Source organism: Bos grunniens, chromosome 1, assembly GCF_055505025.1.
Source record: "Bos grunniens cultivar Pamir isolate PY7600 chromosome 1, Bosgru_T2T1.0, whole genome shotgun sequence".
Lineage (NCBI taxonomy): Eukaryota > Metazoa > Chordata > Mammalia > Artiodactyla > Bovidae > Bos > Bos grunniens.
This window is the reverse complement of record NC_141165.1, coordinates 76,330,070-76,348,450: the sequence shown is the minus strand read 5'-3', so window position 1 is coordinate 76,348,450 and position 18,381 is coordinate 76,330,070. Positions and strand designations below refer to the sequence as shown.

General features: G+C 44.5%; 1 protein-coding gene across 8 annotated transcripts in view; it reads left to right on the top strand.

The window, feature by feature from the left end:
- DGKG (diacylglycerol kinase gamma) overlaps positions 1–18,381 on the top strand; it is a 223,094-nt gene that overhangs the window by 84,766 nt on the left and 119,947 nt on the right. For 6 of the 8 annotated variants that reach the window (XM_086398104.1, XM_086398099.1, XM_086398111.1 and 3 more), the window contains exons 6-12: positions 641–811; positions 4,055–4,104; positions 7,361–7,435; positions 8,125–8,247; positions 12,435–12,552; positions 14,098–14,186; positions 17,433–17,549. In XM_086398104.1, the coding sequence (XP_086254230.1) occupies positions 641–811; positions 4,055–4,104; positions 7,361–7,435; positions 8,125–8,247; positions 12,435–12,552; positions 14,098–14,186; positions 17,433–17,549 (743 nt within the window). The remainder of the gene's footprint in view (positions 1–640; positions 812–4,054; positions 4,105–7,360; positions 7,436–8,124; positions 8,248–12,434; positions 12,553–14,097; positions 14,187–17,432; positions 17,550–18,381) is intronic. The other 2 variants (XM_086398113.1, XM_086398109.1) reach the window with 1 other exon arrangement.

The following is an 18,381-nucleotide window of genomic DNA, read 5'->3' as shown; positions in this document are numbered from 1 at the left end:
TTTCCTACCTATAAGAATGAAAAGAAGGAAATTTTCAGAGGGAAAACTTACTCTACTCCTGTGGTATATTAAGTCACTTTCTGCACTTTCTTTATGCTACTGATTAGGCTTTCAGTAAGTGAAAATTCTTCCTAGTTTCTGGAAATTAGCTGATTGTTGATCCCAGTTTTCTCTTTTGAACTTTTATCTTTTTAATTTATCTTTAAATGCACTTGAGAAGAAAATTGTGAAGGGGTATGTTGGTACATAACCAATAGTCTGGATTTTTGGAGTCCCAGCTAAAATTACCTCTTTGATGTATTCCCCCCAAAATTAAGCTAAATGACATTTACCTGATTGATAGTACTAAAATCACTGTCATCTTTTCTAAAAATTCACATAGCATAAGGGAATTTCTTATATGGCTATAGACTCTTTAAAGGGTCAGAATGCAGTTCTTTCAAAAAGTATGAAGCTTACAAATTGGATTTCTAGGACCTCTGATTTAATCATACCTTTTTTATTTGATCAAAAGCATCATCCATGCCCTTGAAGACATTTATATAAAATTCTTGCCTCTTCCATGAAAAGAATGGGGCAACAAGGGTTTCATATTTACTAAACCTTGTGTCCTTGGATGCTTTCATTTTGCATGATGCAGAAACAAAGATCACTGAGAAGCAAGTGCCTGCTAAGAACCAAACGGCTGCGACCCCTGTGGGGAACCTTGTTGCTCCGTCTTCAGGCTCAGAACCCCCCATAGTCTACCTGAAGGATGTCGTGTGTTACCTGTCCCTACTGGAGTCAGGGAGACCTCAGGATAAGCTAGAGTGTAAGTACATACCCTGTCAAGGGGCTTTGACTTTTTCCTAGAGGAAGACCTAGTGTCCTCTCCATCCTTCTAAACTGAGGTTGATCTGGGATCCTGGGGGTGGGTACTGCCTCCTTGAGGGAGGTCGTCTGCCCTGTCACCAGTAGTGACACAAACATTTCCTAGAATCTACGCTGGACCACAGTACCAGTTGTACAGGGCGGGGGTGCATTTGACACCTTGGTATTGAGAATCAAGATCTGGAAAGGGAAGGGGTCTTTAAAAGAGGTGAAGACTCCCTTTCTTTGCTGGCACGATTTCCTGAAAGCCTCTAATCAGAAAGCTGCTGCCTCCCCTTAGAAGATTTTTCAAGGGAAGATTTGCAACATCTGTTTTCCTTCCCCTGTTCCATGCCCAAGCAATTCTTTAACTATGAGGAAGCCTTTTTTTCCCTTGAGACCTAATCAACCTCTACCTTGTTAAAGCTTATTTCTATGTCTTCACCCATCCCAACCCCAAGTGTTTTGGCCTCTAGAGAAAGAAGGCTAGTTAATTAAGGGAGTTGAGCTTGGTTTTAAAAACAAGTCTTCAGAAGGAGAATAATAGCAGAAAGGAAAGCCCACAAAGAGCAGTCTCGCAGACAATCACTTTGGAGATGGTCTCGCTGGCCTCTGCGAGCCTACAGGCAAACTTTACAGCAGCTTATAGGTAGGTCTTGTTTAAAAATATATATTATTTTGGTTTCTCTTAGGATCTTAGGAGACTTAAGGGAAAAGTATATGCATTATAGCAAAAGTTAGAATTCCAGCCAATAATCAGAATAGTCAACGAAATAAACATTAGCAAGAAGTCTGGCAGAGGTTAACCCTTGCCAAAAACAAAATGAAACATTTGCTCATTAACCAAGCTTAAAATCTACCCCACAGGTTTGATAATAATTGCCAGTCTTAAGTGATAATTTGGAAGCAAATGTACCAGATTTCTGTTTGTACTGACTAATGTTAAAAGGGAAATGTCAGATTATTTCCCACATTCGGTTGGATTTGGGGCATTGTATTTGTTCATAACTACCAGAGAGGATATGGCAGACTCTTTCATATGAGTGCCTCTCAGACTGAGTCCTGTAATGGTAATAAAAATAAACTGATTTTAAAAGCTTTTTCTTATAGAAAAATGTAAGTACAGATAAAAGTAGAGAATGCAAAGAACTTCCCTATATCCATCAACCACCTTCAGCAATTACCAGCTTCTGGTCAGTTGTGTTTTATGTGTACCTCCTACTCATTTCTCCTGCACCAGATTATTTTGAAGCCAATTTCGAACATCATATAATTTCATTTGTAAATATCTCAGTATGTACCTCTGACATATGACTTTTCCTTAAATATAATCACAACACTGTTATCACATCTAAAGAAAATGATTCCTTACTATTTTCAAACATTCTGTTTTCATTATTTTCAGTATTCATTGTTTTCCCATCATGGTAAACAATTCAAATGTTGTTTATTTGAATTGGAGGTCCAAGTAAAGTCCATACACTTTACTTTTTTTCCCTGAAATTTTTTGTTGCAGAAACTTGGTCATTTGTCCTTAAAGTTTTCTTTAATTAAGACAAATAAATTCAAATCATCTCAGATTTTAGTGACTGAAACCAAGTTAAACCTTTAAAAAAAAATAATGGTTTGTGTGTGTATAGGAAATGATAGGCTGAAATTTCACCTATTATCAATGTAATTAAAAAAACTCAACATCGAACATCTCATTTTTGCTAAACACTTTAAATGCACTATTAACCTCACAGTAACCCTAGAAAAGTGACATGATTTTTGTCATTTTATATATATATATATATAATTTTGTCATTTATATATAAGAAAGCATGGAAAAGTTAAATGACTTGCCCAAGGCCATGCTTCTAAAAAAAAGGATGCTTGCTCATACTTCCTTGTTCTACTCCTCACAGTAAGACCAAAGTGGGCTCCACATTAGTGCCACCTGGGCCCAGAGTGTCTCTAGGACATTCAGAGGAGCCACAAAGAATCAGAAGCCCATGACCCTACTTTTAAATAATTTAAATTCCAACCAGAGACACATCACTGTATACACAAGGTCCAGAGACATAAAACATGTAGAAGGAAGTGACAACACAAGGGCAGATTAACAAATTAACAGGAGTGCTGTGACCCTCTGGGTACATCCCGAGAGGTCCAGAGTAGTTACATGAGTGAAGGGTCGGTCAGGGGAGGCTCCATGGAGAAGGCTGGCACAAGGGAACATTTCAAAGGATAGGAAGGAAATGAAGACATTTTCAGCTCTGCTCCCCACCCTGCTTACTTCTGAGACCACAGACAGAATCTCTACCTTTTAGATTAATTAAACAGCAAGTTTCCAAATCTCATAAATGAACATTTAGTCCTTTCCCCAAAATTCATTCCCAAATCTTTCTTATCCTCCATCACTTCTCTACAGTTAGAACATGGCAGAGGATGTTTCTGAATCACATGTTGACATTTTAGAAAAAGAAATATAATAGCTTCTATAATAGTAACTACTTCATAATATTATTGAGGATTAAATAGTAATAATGATAGGTGCATAAGATGATATATTATACATATTAAATACCATATATAAATATTCATTAATGAAAGAAAAAAAAATAACATCTGTTGAGTGTTTCCTACATTCCAAGCACTATAGATTTTGGTGTATCATTTATATATTAGTCTTCATTTGAAAAAAGACTTAGGATAAAGAAACTATTTTAATCTCCATTCTTACAGATGAAGAAATTGAATCTAAAGAAGACAAGTGACTGTTTTGATGTGCTAGAGGTGGTGGGACAGGGCCATGGTCTGAAACTAACTTCACACCCTTCCTATGTGCAGTGGAAGCAGTGCCCCATCTATCACTCCAGTGTCTGCCCACCACCAGCAGGGCATCTGCTTTGCGTTGTGTTCCCATGATGCTGAGAGGTGTGAATGCTCCATAGGGAATCACACTCATGATCCAGATCTCATCAGTCAAAGAGACTGAGCCAAGAGCTTAGACAGTCCTAGAAGCCAGGTGGCTTGGTTCTCCTCTCTCTTCCCACCCTGTTTGTGAGGAAGCAGACTCTGTGCCTTGGAGGGTGGGTTAGTTGGCTGCAACAGACTTCGCCCCAGTGATGGTCAGAACTGACCTAAAAACTGGCAGCAAAGTCTCAGCCCATCCGTGGTGCCTGGAAGACCTCCTCAAGCCTCGCCTTTGTGTTTCTTACAGTCATGTTTCGTCTCTATGATTCGGATGAGAACGGTCTCCTGGACCAAGCGGTAAGCTCTCCAAATATTCCTCCAAGATGCAAGAAAGGCTAGGGGAGAGGGGAGCAGGTGAAGGGAGAGTTCAAAAACTTCCAGTTCCACCATCATCAGAATACCTGTGTCTCAATATGAGCTGCAGAGATGAATAGAAGCCCCCTCCTTCTAACATTCAAAGAGCCAGGCCAGAGGAGAGTGAATGCCAGCTTGCCTTTTCATTCCAGGAGCCCAAATTGTAAAATCTCAGATTGGGGAGATGTAAAATGTAGTTACCTTCCCAGTTGGTTCAGTAATTCCCCCTTCAGTTTCCTACTGAAGTTCAAGAGTGGAGGAAAGGAGGTGGGGAGAGGCAGTGAGACCAGGGCAAGAAGACAGGAGGAAGGCAGGTAACTTCTGGTGAGCTTGGCCATCGCCCTTGCCTTCTTCTCACATCCTAGGCACTAGCACTAGGAGTCACTCTATCTTCTCCAAGCACATCATCCCATCCCACCAAACCTGGGAAGCCTGAGTCTTGCCCCCACCTTCTCTCAGGAAGAGGCAGGAATAGGGTGGGGATCATAGGGTGAGAAGAAGGGCAGAAAAGGAAGAAGGCAGAGAGTGGAGAGGGCAGACAGAATCAGACAGGTCCTGTTCTCATGACTGGCAGGGTCAGAGATGGGATGCATTCCCAGAAAGGCTCTGAGGTTGAAGTGCATGGAGCTGAGACAGCCCAGAGGGACGAAGAAAGGGAAGCACTCCACTAGACCAACTGCATCATCCCAGTTCCCTCTCAACCCTAGATGGTCCTAATGGGATCCCTATTTCAGTGCTGTCGGTTGGATCATGCAAGGGAACCACCAGAGAATCGTGGACTCTTAAACATTTGTTTAATGCCCATTGATTATCTCATATACGTCAGGCACTGGTCTAAGCCCTGGGGATGTATCAGTGAGCCAATGGACAGAGATGCAGGTCCTCGTAAAGCTTTCATTCTAACAAAAACGCACACACTGCAAAGTGTAGTCAACTATGTGTTCAATACACATGTGTACCAGAGGAAGATAAAGAAGGGAAAGGAAGTGTTGGATGAGCTTCAGTTTTAGCAAGAGGAGCTAAGGAAGGACTCCCTGAGGGAAGGACATCTGAGCAGATCCTTGAAGGATTTGAAGGGAGTGTCATGGGGAATCACCTCCCAGGCAGAGGGAGCAACAAGGGCACAGGTCCTTGAGGGGTGCCTGGCATACCAGCAGATTAAGGAGGAGGCAAGAATGAGTGGAGCAGGAGGGGTGAACAGATGAGGTCAGAGAAGTAATGAGAAGGGACAAGACATTTGCAAAGCATTCTCAAGCCTTACAGGTGATTCCAAGGGTTTTCTCTCGAGAAGTGGAGAACCATTGCAGTTTCTGAGCAGACGAGTGACATGATTGACTTAGGTCCTCACAGAGTCTCTCTAGCTGCTGTGTTGAGTCTAGACTGTAGGAACGTAGGCAGTGCCTCCAGTTGGGAGGCTGTAAAAATAAGCAAGACAAATGAAGGTAGCTTGCCTTAGGGTAGCAGCATTGTAGGTGGTGAGAAGTGGTTATATTCTGGATCTGTTTGGAAGGTACCATTGGTGGACTGAAGCAAGTCTCAAAGTAGTTCTGTCTCTCAGCTCCCCACCAAGACCCCTTGGCAGTTGGATATCCAGCCTCTTTGTGAACACTCCCACTAATGGAGAATTCACCTATTACCTTAAAACACCCAATCCACTGCTGAGGATGATGTTAGAGGGGGCATCTTTCCGGCATCAAAGCCACCTCTAGGCCACCAGGGAAATTTTCAGTACAAAACTCAGTTCTGCCCTTCTCTCCCCTCCCCCAACCCAATGGTGAGGTCAAAATAGGCCAACCTTCCAACTCTCCCCTCCCTCTGTTCCTCAGCTTATTTCTGCCCTCTATAGCTGACCAGCGGAGTACCAGTTGTACACAGTAGGCCTTCAAGTATTTGAACATCTGACCACATCTTCCCTAAAATCTTCTCCAAGCTCCAATTTCCTAATTTCTACAGTATTTCTGGTAAAGCAGATTTAAATATCCACTCTAGTCAAGCTCTAGTTTGACAATGCCATTCTTAAAATATGGCGTAGAATTGAACCTGCCCCTCCAGGACTCCTTAAGTATCCATATCAGGAGAACTCGTTCTTCCTGAAATCTGCCCACTCTGCTTCCTGAAAATGCCCACCCATTTACACAGCTCTAGATCAAGTCTAATTCTCCAATTCAGAATCACATTGTTTGCTCACATTGAATCTTGAACACTGCTAGATTGACAAGATATTCCACTGGAACATCTGCTGGGCTCTGTTCCCACCTTACTGCCCACTTCCTTTTCCCCACCTACTGCCTCATCTGCAGTTTTGCAGTGGGCTATTTTCTAATTTAAATGAAATACAATGTTAAAAATCCCTGTTGGGTTTTAGCTTGCTTATGTTGACCCACCCAGCATTCTGTCTGGTGAAAGTAACACCTTAAACCCTTGCTTTAGTTCTCCAATGCGTATCCCCAAATCAACTTTATTATGAATATCCTAGATGGTACCCTAAATGTGCAAATGCTTCCTCAGTCCAGTGTGTTTCCGTGGGACTCTCAGGGCACTGATTCATTAGCATCCAGCAATTCTGTGAGGTTTTAGATGGAGCCTAGCCGTGGTACCAAACAAAAGGCTCACTCATTAGAGAAGCATAGCCTTCATGAATTTCCTGTTTTAGGAGTCCCAGACCCAGGGCTGGACTTGATACAAAGGATACAAAGGAGATGCCAAAAAGAATCTGAATCATAGTGCCTGAGAAAGGACCAACCCAGTGGCCCTACATCCAACTGAAACTGACCCCCAAGGGGTGTAGATGAATCCCAAGTTGCTAAAGCTGTGGGAATGAGGTGTGGGAAAAGGGGGAGGGAAGAAGTGCCTTGGTTTGTAAGTATTTTTAGGAGCTGTGATCACAAAGAAGAAGGAAACGGGAGTGCTTTCTATGCTGAGTCAAAGCGCAGAATAGGGGAAGGAAGGTGGATTTAGGAGAAGGTCAGTGTTCAGTGAGCTTTCTGCATACCTCTGGCTTATCCACGGTCTATGCTTCTTGTGAGCTTTGTGGTCAAGGCAGAAATAAAGAGCAGAAACAAACAGCGAGCTCATGATGAAATGCCAGTGTATTGTACCAGCTGCTTCTCACACGACACCCTGCCCATCTTCCCACGGGGCTTGATTTTGACTTTTGGAAACACATCTTCAGTTGGGTTCTCTCCTTGGTGTTTTCTAGGAGATGGATCGTATTGTCAGCCAGATGCTGCACATTGCCCAGTATCTCGAGTGGGATCCCACGGAGCTAAGGCCTGTGAGTTTCCAGCAGCCTGGGGTGACTTCCCAGTGAGCTTCGAAAATAAGAGTGGGACTTGAAAAAACACACTTGTTTACAGTAGAGTGTCTCCCAGACTCATCTTCTTAGAGGTGGCTCCTTTGGGGTCCTGCACCTCCTTGACCTCCCACTTCTCTGATAGGAAAAATTAGAGGCCGGGGAATAGTGTAGACTAATTCAAATAATAATACCTAATAATACCCCCTAGCTGAATTTTTATAACAGGGGTTCATAGGTCAGAGAATTTAGAGCTAGAAAGAAATTCAAAGATTTTTCTCAGTCTTCAGATAATAATAATTATTACATACATTGGGGGCTCCCATGAGACCAATATTATGTGTGGCATTTTGTATACATTTTCCCTAATCTTTTGCTACCAGGCTGCAAGCACAGCAATGCTAGTTCTATTTCGCAGATGGGCAAAGCAGAAAAACAGAGCCCAGAGAGTCCAGGTGGCTTGCTTAAGGGCACAAAGGTCTGGGAAGACCCAGGCTTGGACCTCTGTTCCCCTCACCCCAGTTTGCTCCGTCACTGCTCTCTACTCACTCTGAATCAGAGAGAAAGGGGTAAAACACAAGAAAACTCAGAACAAAAGAGAAAGGAAAGGGCAGGGGCGGGCAGAGAAGCCGAGGGTGAAAGTGGACAATTGTTGCTCTACGGATTCGCAGATACTGAAGGAGATGTTACAAGGCATGGACTACGACCGGGACGGCTTTGTGTCTCTTGAGGAGTGGGTCCACGGAGGGATGACCACCATCCCATTGCTGGTCCTCTTGGGCATGGACGACTCTGTAAGTTGCACACTTGAGGTCCAAGACCCCTCACCTTTCAGAAACATCAGGTTCCATGTGGAAGTTAATATCCTTGGTTTCTGTCCCAGACTTCCCAGTGGATACCTCATATGCTCCAGGCCAGCCCCAAAGTCCTCTATTTTTTACCTGAAATATGTTCATTCATTTGACAGACATTTACTAAATTATTACTAAATAAAGATACTGTTCTGAGTACCAAGAGGAGACACAGATATCATATTCACCCACCTGAAACTTCTGTTCAACCACGCAAAGGACAAAAAAATTTTCACGGAAGAATTCCATCTTTTCTCAAAATTAGCTGTAAAAACGCTAAGAGAGTTTGGGAAGAAAGGGAAGCAAGGAGGGAGGGAAGGAAAGGAAAGGAAAAATACTGATCTGTTGTGAGGTAGAGAGTGTTCAATGATAACATCTTATTTAGCAATCAGAATAACCAGATAAGGTAGATATTTTTTTACCCATTTATACAGATGGAAAATTGAGATTCTGAGTCTGAAGATGAAAAAGAGGAGCCAGTATTTATGTGTGCCTGACTCTAAAGAACCTGCACTTTTGAACACCCCACACTTAAGAGTGAGACCAGCAGAAGAAGTTTTGCCCTGACTCTGAGGAATGCATGGGATTTTGATACCCCACTCTTGAGATAAAGATCAAGTGAAATGACCTAGGCTATTTGATCTGGTTCTCAATAATGGGTATGGTTTGGCTGGTAGAAGAGAGTTTGCAGGCAGGAGAAGACCTTGATCAAAAACCCACGTCAAAGAAAGTTCAGGGTGTGTTAGAGAAACCTCCCACTATTTATGTGAAGCACTGGCATCTGACCTGGTCTGCTTATTTACCATGAAAAGTAGCTTCCATACATGAGGTAGGGAAGGTTAGAACTAGGAGCGCAAATGGCAGCATTAGCATTTACCAGTGCAGCCACCTGGGTTGTAAACAACACCTGTTTGAGATTACTGAAATGGCATAGAGAGGGACAGAAGAGAAGGTTCAGCTAGGCTGGCCTCTAGCTGACATTGTTGCCCATGGAATGTCCATCTGACAGTTCTGCAGTTCAGGACTAAGAACCCTGCAATTATCTCATAGCATGTTTAGGTCTTTCCATGTACTAATAGAAATCAATGAACCAGGAACTCCTTTATCCTTAGAACCCTGGAAGGTCAGAGCTAGAAGAGGATTTGGTGATCCCTGGTCTATCCCCTCTGTTTTTCATACTGAGGACTAGAGAAGTAAGGCACTTGCGGGTGGTCACACACCTAATTAGTACCAGAGCCCATCTTCCATATTCAGTAACCGCACATTTCTCATGCAGTGATGAGACCCTACTGTGTGCATGAACGCATGTGACCTAGGACCTGGGGGAGCCCAGATAGGTATGGTATACTTTCTGCTCTTAAGGTTCAAGATGATACCTGAATCAAAGTAGGAGTTCTGCTTGAGTGTTGTTCTAATACACCAGTTTTGGGTTTGTTTTTTTCCTTTTCTCTAAAACATAATAGAGATGGGACATTTTAATCACAAAGAACCCATTTCTAGTTCTATTTCTTAGGTGGGACTTGCTGAGCCCAAGGTGCCACCAACTCTTTGTTTGGAGGGGTTCCACTTTTTATGGCTGGAAGAGGGAGAGACATCATTTCTCCAACGTTCTCCCCAGTGTCTCCCCCCGATGCCAAATGAGCCTTGTAGAAAACCATACTTTACATCAGGAATAATGCAAACAAAAAGCAAAAGTGCATTTGGTTTTCATGAATCAAAAGTTTTATGTGTTCATTTGCAAATATACACTATATTGTATGTTTTTACACTTAATAATTGGGGTTCTAGGGAAAACATTCCTCAATATCTTGTAAGTCACAGTGCTTGTTTGGCTTTTATCAAAACCCACTTATTGCCACTGAAAAGTCTGGAGATCTCTGAATGGGATAAATGAGAAATAGTCTGTCTCCAAGGAGCTGTAGGCTCAGCATAAAACCTGGTGTGCAGGACTCCCAAATGCTGCAGCCTCCAATGTGCAAAAATAAAAGAGCCACATGATGGTGCTGTAACCCAAGCAGAAATGCTACTTATTCCAAGGCAAGGTCCTTCTGATTCTTACCCTGCATCTGTGAAAACAGTATCTGAGAAAGGGAGAGTCAGCTAATTAATTTTGCTCATAAAGGTATTTTTAGGTCAGATGACCATTTCAGGCTGGGTCTGCTAAGAATACTATAATTTCCCTTTTGTCCATGAAGGAAAGCCCTGGTTGGTGGAGATAGAAGAAGAAACACGATTTGGAAGCCATTATGACCACTGGCTTGGCTCAGTCACTTAATATTTGTGTGGTCTTGGGCTGTGTATCTGACTTCTATGAGTCTCTGCTTCTTCATTTCTAGAATAGGTATAAATCTCCCTCCTCACATGTAAGAAAACACTCTTTACTTATTTTTGTGTTCCCTATTCCCTAGTGCAGAGTAAGAACTTAATAAAAGTTTTCATTTACAATGTGTCAGGCACTGGATTAGGAGCTTCACTTATATTTCATTTAGTTTTTATAAAAATCCCTTGTGGTCAATGTTTGTCAAAAGGATGAATGAATCTGTCTTTTAGTGAATCATTTAATCAATTAATGAACCCATTTACTAAAGTAGAAACCATTTTAGATGAAAAGGCTTTAATTATATAAAATTCAGGTTTTAGAAGAAGCAGGGTTTTGAGGTGGAAGAAGAAAAAAGCATATTCTGGCCCCAGGAGGAGACCAGCATTTGAAAAAGCACGTGGGTTTCTCTAGAGACCATTAGCAGAGGAGTCAAGCACAGGAATAGGTCTGGCCACTATGGCCAGCCCAAACCAGAGGGGCCCAGAAATAAGTAGGTTTCAGTCCAGCACGTTGGACTCCATGTACCTGACTTCAATCATTATGAGCTTACAGTACCTTTTTTTTTTTTTTTTTATAACTACCCTTAAGATCAGCCCAAGAGTGTTACTCTTTTGATGGAGTCTATGACAAAAGTTCAAGGACACTATATGTGGAGGGATGCTCCTGAAACCACAGTCTCCAGTGAGGCTGTGCTCCCAGGGGCTAGAAGGTGTGTGATTATGTCAGGCTTGGCTTATCTAGTGAATAAGGATGAATTTGCTTCTGAGCCAAGCCAGGGGGAAAGGATTTAACCCTCTCTGTCTCTTTGCTATTTTTTTCTATGTACAGAAAGTTTGTTGAGAGGAGTACAGTATTTTTACTAAGCTAATTTTTTCCTGATTATAAAACTAGTACCTCCTCACTGTAAAAAATTTGGCAAATACAGAGAAAGTAAAATAAACCCATAGTGTTGTTAGCTATAGCTAACCTCTGTTAACAATTTGGTCAGTTTTTTTTTTTTTCCCCATCCAATGTATCATTATATAAAACCGAGATCATAATATGTCATCAAATTTGCGTTCTGCTTTTTTGTCTTAGCACTTAGTATCATGAGCACATTCCCAAGCCATCCAAGGTTCTTATGAATATCTTTTTGATGGCCACTTAACATTAAATCATAGAGATGTACCACGAACCTTTTGGTCATTTTTGAGGGCTTTAGGATATTTTCAGTTTTTTGTTACTTTAAATAATTCTGCGCTCAATGTCTGATAGAGCACAAAAATGCTCATATATCTTTCAAAAATTTATTTAGGATGGAATCCAGGAAAGGAAATTTGTAAGTTGAAAGTTATAAACATTTAAAGGACCTTTAGATAGAGAAATGGATGGATGAATGGATGGATGGATAGATAAGGTGCGTGATAGATAATAGGTGATTGATGGATAATAGACAATTGATAAATAATAGGTGATGGACATAATAAATAGATGCTTGACAGATAATAGATAAATGATTGAAAAAGAAAGGATGAAGTTAAGAGAAAAATAACTTTAGTTTGTTCTGATTTCTACTCCACCAGCCATGCAGGAGAGGGCTAATTTTATCTCCCACACACATACTCCATTCAGTCCTAATTTTTAATTTTTGCTTATTTTAGAACATACACACATACACACACGAAGGATTTTGTTTTTATTTGCATTTCTATTCAGAGTATTTACATCAGTAAGTTAAACGAATAATTCATCTTCCAAATATGAGAAGAGACTCTTTTTAGAGAAAGTGGGGCTTCCTGCTGAGCATCGCATTCTGTTGCTGTCCCCTCAGGGCTCCAAGGGGGATGGGAAGCATGCCTGGACCCTGAAGCACTTCAAGAAACCAACCTACTGCAACTTCTGCCACGTCATGCTCATGGGTGTTCGGAAGCAAGGCCTCTGCTGCATTTGTGAGTAAACTTCCTTCAAACCCTTTTTCGCCAGGCTTGCTCTGCACATGGTTGAGCCAGTCCCAGGAAAGTTTAGGCATCTCTCCTTCCTAGCTTGAGAGACCTGCCATATTCTTCCCAGAGCAGGGAATAGAACAAGACCTCCATGTCCTATCCTTATTCAACCCAAATCAAATGGACGAATATTAGTCTGCTGGAGTCGTGTCATGGGCCACTGACTCCCTAGAAAAAAGTTATTAAAGTTCACAGGTAACTAAAAAGCATCTCATATTAATTTCAGTTGCGTTTTGCTAGTGAATGTTTGCGTGGTCAGAAGAACCTGAGGGTTTTTTTAATTAAATTAATATTCATAAATACAATGGAAATTAAAATTATCCATTTGTTATACTTTATAATCCACTTAGTGAAGTCAGACTTGAGAGGAGAAACACACACACACACACACACACACACACACACACATGAGAAAGGAGGGAGGGAGCCTGGAAAGGAGAGCAGAAGAAAGAGATGGAGGGGAAGGAAGAGAGAAGGGATGATGGGGGAATGTGTGTGAATTTGGAGGACAGGAAGAGAGGGGAAGGGCTGCAACAGGAAGGCTTTGCAAGGTCCAGGGTATATGGGTGCAGAATCCTGTCCGCCCCCACCCCAACCTCAGGATGCAGACAGCAGGCACTCAGCCTGAACCCTCCAGGGACAGGGGACCTGCTGCTGTGGGGAGGGCCCTCGGGTACGGTGTGGGTCACCAAACTGTTTCATTTGACATGTACATGGGAGCCAGGCAGCAGGCAACCTCCACTACAAAAGACATCGTAGCAGAGCTGGGCCCAGTGTCTACCTTGAACAAGCATCAGCAGGCATAAGAAGGGGCCCCCTGTCTTTCCATCAACCTCTCATATCTGGCTCTCACCCACTTTTCATAGACCTAGCCTCATTCCTAGTAGGTTCTAGGCCTGTGGCATAGTAGTAAGTAATAACAACAATAAATTTGTGGAATAGCTATTCTGCCTTGCACAAGCGGTGCTTTATACAAATAATTTCATGCTGCAAAAGCTCCCCAAAGTAAAAGCTAATTTTATTCCCATCTTGTAGAACACTCTGAATTTCAGAGCTGTGAAGGCACATACCCTAGACCATGTGGGTAGTTACAAAGGGTAGAGCCGGAGTTCAAGCCCAGGTCTGCCTGTCTGCAGAGTTAGAGAGACCCTGGCCTTGCTTTCCACTCCCCAACATCCCAACATTCAATACTGTGTTGTTGGCATAGCCAGGGTGACACCTCATAGTCCTCTTAAGGGATGTTTTCCTGCTCCGTTCACCAGTGAAAGCCAGTGGGTGGGGTGGAGGGTGTAGAAGCATGTCTGGGAGATAACTGGATTCCTGTCAGTGAAAACTGGAGACTTGAATTTCCAGTTGGCCAGGCCAGCTCCACATGTCCCCTGCCCCATGGAGGGAGGCCTGGGCCTCAGCTAGGGGGGAGGAGGATGGCTGACCTTCCCTAGTGGTCACTCACAGGCACTATTCTTATTTACTTATTCATTTATTTTGCAGACTGTAAATACACAGTCCACGAACGCTGTGTATCCAAAAACATTCCTGCGTGTATCAAAACGAACTCCAAAACCAAAAGGGGCGGCGAGGTTGGTGATACCTGTTGCCTTGTTCTACTGCATGCTGTGTCCCGGGCGACATATCCATCTCCACAGATTCCTGGACAGGAAGGGGCTTTGGGAGCTTTATCCTGTCCCTTCTCTGCCTCGAGGACCACCCTGAAACCATCCTGTCCATCCATCAATCCATTCAGCATCTCCCTAGTACCCACCCACCATGTGCTAGGCCCTGTTCCAGGGGGTATGAGGGTCATAAGGTGGTCCTCAGCCTGGGGAACCATGCAGTCTGGTGGGAGGAGACAGGCACATAAGCAGAGCATAACGTAGCGAGCAGTGCGGTAGTGATAGCGCTGTGTGGGACTTACAGCTGAGGCATGGGGGCGGAGGGAAGGGAGAAGAGACGAACAAGGAAGCGTTCACCAAAAAAAACAAATGGCATTTGAGTTGTGTCTTGAACCCAAGTCAGCAGGATTTCACAAGGAATCGAGGAGGACAAGGCACTCTGGGCTGGAGAAACTTCAAGAGTGAAGACATGGATACGTGGCTTATTCTGGGGTCTGTACTTGGTTTAGTGTGACTGGCATAGAGGAGGCTCAGAGGGAAAGGCAGGAGATGTGCTCTGGACTGGGGAGATCCAGGCTGAGGAGCTGGGAAGGAGGTTCATATGTAGCTAAGGGACTGCTAAAGAATTTTGAGCATGTGAAGAGATGATTGGGTTTGCAAATTAGGTTCACTGCTGGTACTAGGGATAAAGAACCCACCTGCCAAGGCAGGTAGATGTAAGAGATGCAGGTTTGATCCCTGGGTCAGGAAGATCCCCTGGAGGAGGTCATAGCAACCCACTCCAGTATTCTTGCCTGAAGAACCCCATGGACAGAGGAGCCTGGCGGGCTACAGTCTAAGGGGTCACTGAGCTGGACATGACTAAAACAACTGAGCATGCACACATACTCTGACTATGGTGCCAGAAAGAGATCAGATTAGAGAGGGGCAAACCCTTCCAATAGTTCAGGCAAGAGATAGTGCTGCTGAGGGCCTGCCTGGGTTGGGTCTGTACTCGCCTTCTCTGCTGCGTCTGTGCTGAGTGACTGCCCCCCAGTCACGCCAGCTGTTGAGTATTCTGACTGTCTCACTGGCAGAGAAAAAGGACTTAAAGGGAAAGGCGAGAGTTTGAGCGATAATTTGGAGGTCCTACCACCAGAACTTGGTGGCAATGGTGTAGGGGATGAAAGAGGGAGGGAGGTTGGAAATGGCTACCACGTTTCTAAGGTGGCCATCTAGTGGTGCCATTCACTGAGTCTGGAAATAGACACTTTTTCAAATTAGCAGGGGAAGGACACTCAGAGTTATTGCAGAGGGAAGACCCCATTAAAGAATCTGAGTCAGGAGATGGATAAGTAGACGGGAGTAGTATCCAGCCATCCGCAGAAGGAGTCTGAGAGAGAAGGGTACCTCCAGGGGCACGCATGCATGCCTGTGAGGCACCACATGGCCTCTTGTCTGCTCCTCCCGCACCATGCCCATGCACACACCTTTCCATGCCCATGCCTTTCACCAGGACATGCGGTGCGCCTCCTAGGCTCAGGCCCTGAGCCTGCACTCTGGCCATTGCCACACTCGGAATAGAGGGAGACCACTGAGGGCACATTCCTGGCTTTCTGAGACTCCAGGGGGAACCCAAGTCCTTCACCATCCTCTTCTGATCCCAGAAGAGGAGGGAGAAGGCAACGTGGTGTTGGGAAAGTCCCATGGACTTGGAGTCAGGAGAGTTGGCCATGAGTCCCTGCTTGGCCACTTTTCAGCCTTGGAACCTAGGACCAGTCACTTAACCTCTCTGAAGCCTCATATTTTTTTTCTATATATAATAGAAATAATAATAATCTTGGAGCAAATTAATTGTGACCATGTAGGTGACAAACTGATTAGCAAACCGAGTTCTTTACACCCTCAGGGGTGAACGGCAGACGGTGAGAAACTACAAAGTAAATGTGACACATTTAGAGCAACAGTTTTACCAAAAACCTTTTGGAAGGAGGACACAGTAACTTAACTGATAAGTAATTTAAAACTTTTATCTAATACAAACATGGATGGTGTCAGGCAAATAGTCCGTGTGCGTTTAATATTGTGCCTGTTGTTGGCACTTCAGGCTATGCCCCTACATTTCCCCAGAGTCCATATCCACCCCTTCTGCTATTCAGGGTGCCCTAGTGGAAAACAATTTTTAGAAGTTGTAGAATTCCTGGGGTGCTTAACTGAGTGCTCAGACCCCCAGAATTTGGCATCATGGGTCACTTTGCACTTATAGTCACATGCATACACATGCATGCCCACCTGTTTCCCAGGTTCCTGGGCTGCTCTAGAAACAGATTCTGGCCAGGAAGCAGGTACAACCAGCTCTGCAGGAAAAAGATGTGAAAGCTACTGGCTGATGACCCACACTAATTCCTCTGGGCTTTCTCTCTAACTTCCTTCCAGAGTGCTTCTTAGCCTGGGCTCTACATTATAATCACTCAGGGGGCTTTAAAACAAACTAACGATGGGCCTCACCCTCAGGGACTTTAATTTATTTGACTTGGAGTTAGGGCTGGGCATTAGGACTTCTAGAAACTCCCCAGGTGGTCTTAAGGGGCTGCTAAGGTTGAGACACACTGGCCCATAGAAGCAAGAAGGGCAAAGGGAGTTCCTGCTCAGAGTACCTCCCAAGGCCCAGGGCTGTACCAGGAAGGCCCTTCCAAATAGGCTGGCTCCTTTAATTCTCCCAGCAAGCCCAGGGGTAGGGCTTATTATGCCAATTTCTACAGATGAAGGACCTGAGACTCAGAGAGGTCCAAGAACTGGCCAAAGATCACCCTGCTATAAAGTGGAAAATCAGTGCTCTAATCAGCTTGGTCTGCAGACCAAGCCCTCCTGTGTTTCCCTGCACTGAGCGGCCTTCCAAAAGAGGGCACACACAAGCACATCCCTTTGCAAAGAGGTCCGCAAGACAGGCAGATGGACTGCCAGATGAGGCACTGCTCAGAGGCTTAACTGCCAGGAGATGGACTGTTCAAAAAGCAGGCAAAGTGGCTTTCATCTAGCTTGATTAGAGTGATAGTGACTAGGTAGGGAGAGACCACCCTGTGCAATTCAGCTAAGCTGCCCAGTGCCCGCTAAACAGGAACCAGCCCTCTGGCCTCCCCATCCCTGTGCTCTTCCCAGACCTTCTCCTCAGGCCCAGGGCGTGGGGCCGTGGTTCTGCAGCCTTCCCTGGTATCCTTCCCTTCCCTCCTGCAGGTGATGCAGCACGCATGGGTGGAAGGGAACTCCTCCGTCAAGTGTGACCGGTGCCACAAAAGTATCAAGTGCTACCAGAGTGTCACCGCGCGGCACTGCGTGTGGTGCCGGATGACGGTGGGTTGGCGCTCAGGGCAGCCCTGCTTCTTTTCAGTGTGGTTTTTTTTTTTTTTTTTTGCTCAAGCTGCAGCCAGGCAGCAGTGGACATCCTGCCAGGGGGCATGAGCAGAGCTACGTGGGCAAGGCTAGAGAGGGCACCCAGAGCTGCTGCCAGTGCCCAAAGTCTAATTGCCTCCAGTAAATCATCAAACTGCCCAGAGAGAGGGTGTCTGCCCACCCCCACCCAGGTCTGCTTAAGACGATGCTGGGCAGTCTGCTGTCTTTGTGACCAGGCAGCTGAGAACAGCAGGCTGGACCATTAGCTTCCTTCTCCTGGGTATTGGCTGGGCCGAGGGCATTGACAGAGTGAGAGAAGAATTAGACACCAGAATCCCTGTGTCAGAGGAAGACACAGAGTTGACAGCAGCCCCACTGCCTGGGCCAGAGGCCTGTGCCCACCAGATGCAGCAAACGTCTACTTCTATCCTGGACACCCAGAGCTGCCTGACCTGCCTTCCATAGCAGATCAGTGCTGCATCTTGTCCCCTTGACCCCCAGGTATCATAAAAAGGACACATCTCCAAATCAGATTGCAGAACTCTGAAAACACAGAGGTTGAGCCATGGGGTTTACTTCCAGCGTCTCATGAGTTTCTTCAACAAGATCTCCTTCCTACCAGTGTCTCAGTGCCTAGGGAGCAAATAACCAAGGGGGGCTCTGGAATCCACATGTGGCTGCCACACTGACGACCCACAAGTCTGCCTGGGACCATTTCGCTCCAGCTGCTATGGGCAGGCAGCACTTGGTCTCCTTTCTCTGCCCACAGCAGACTTGGCATCCTTAAGCACAC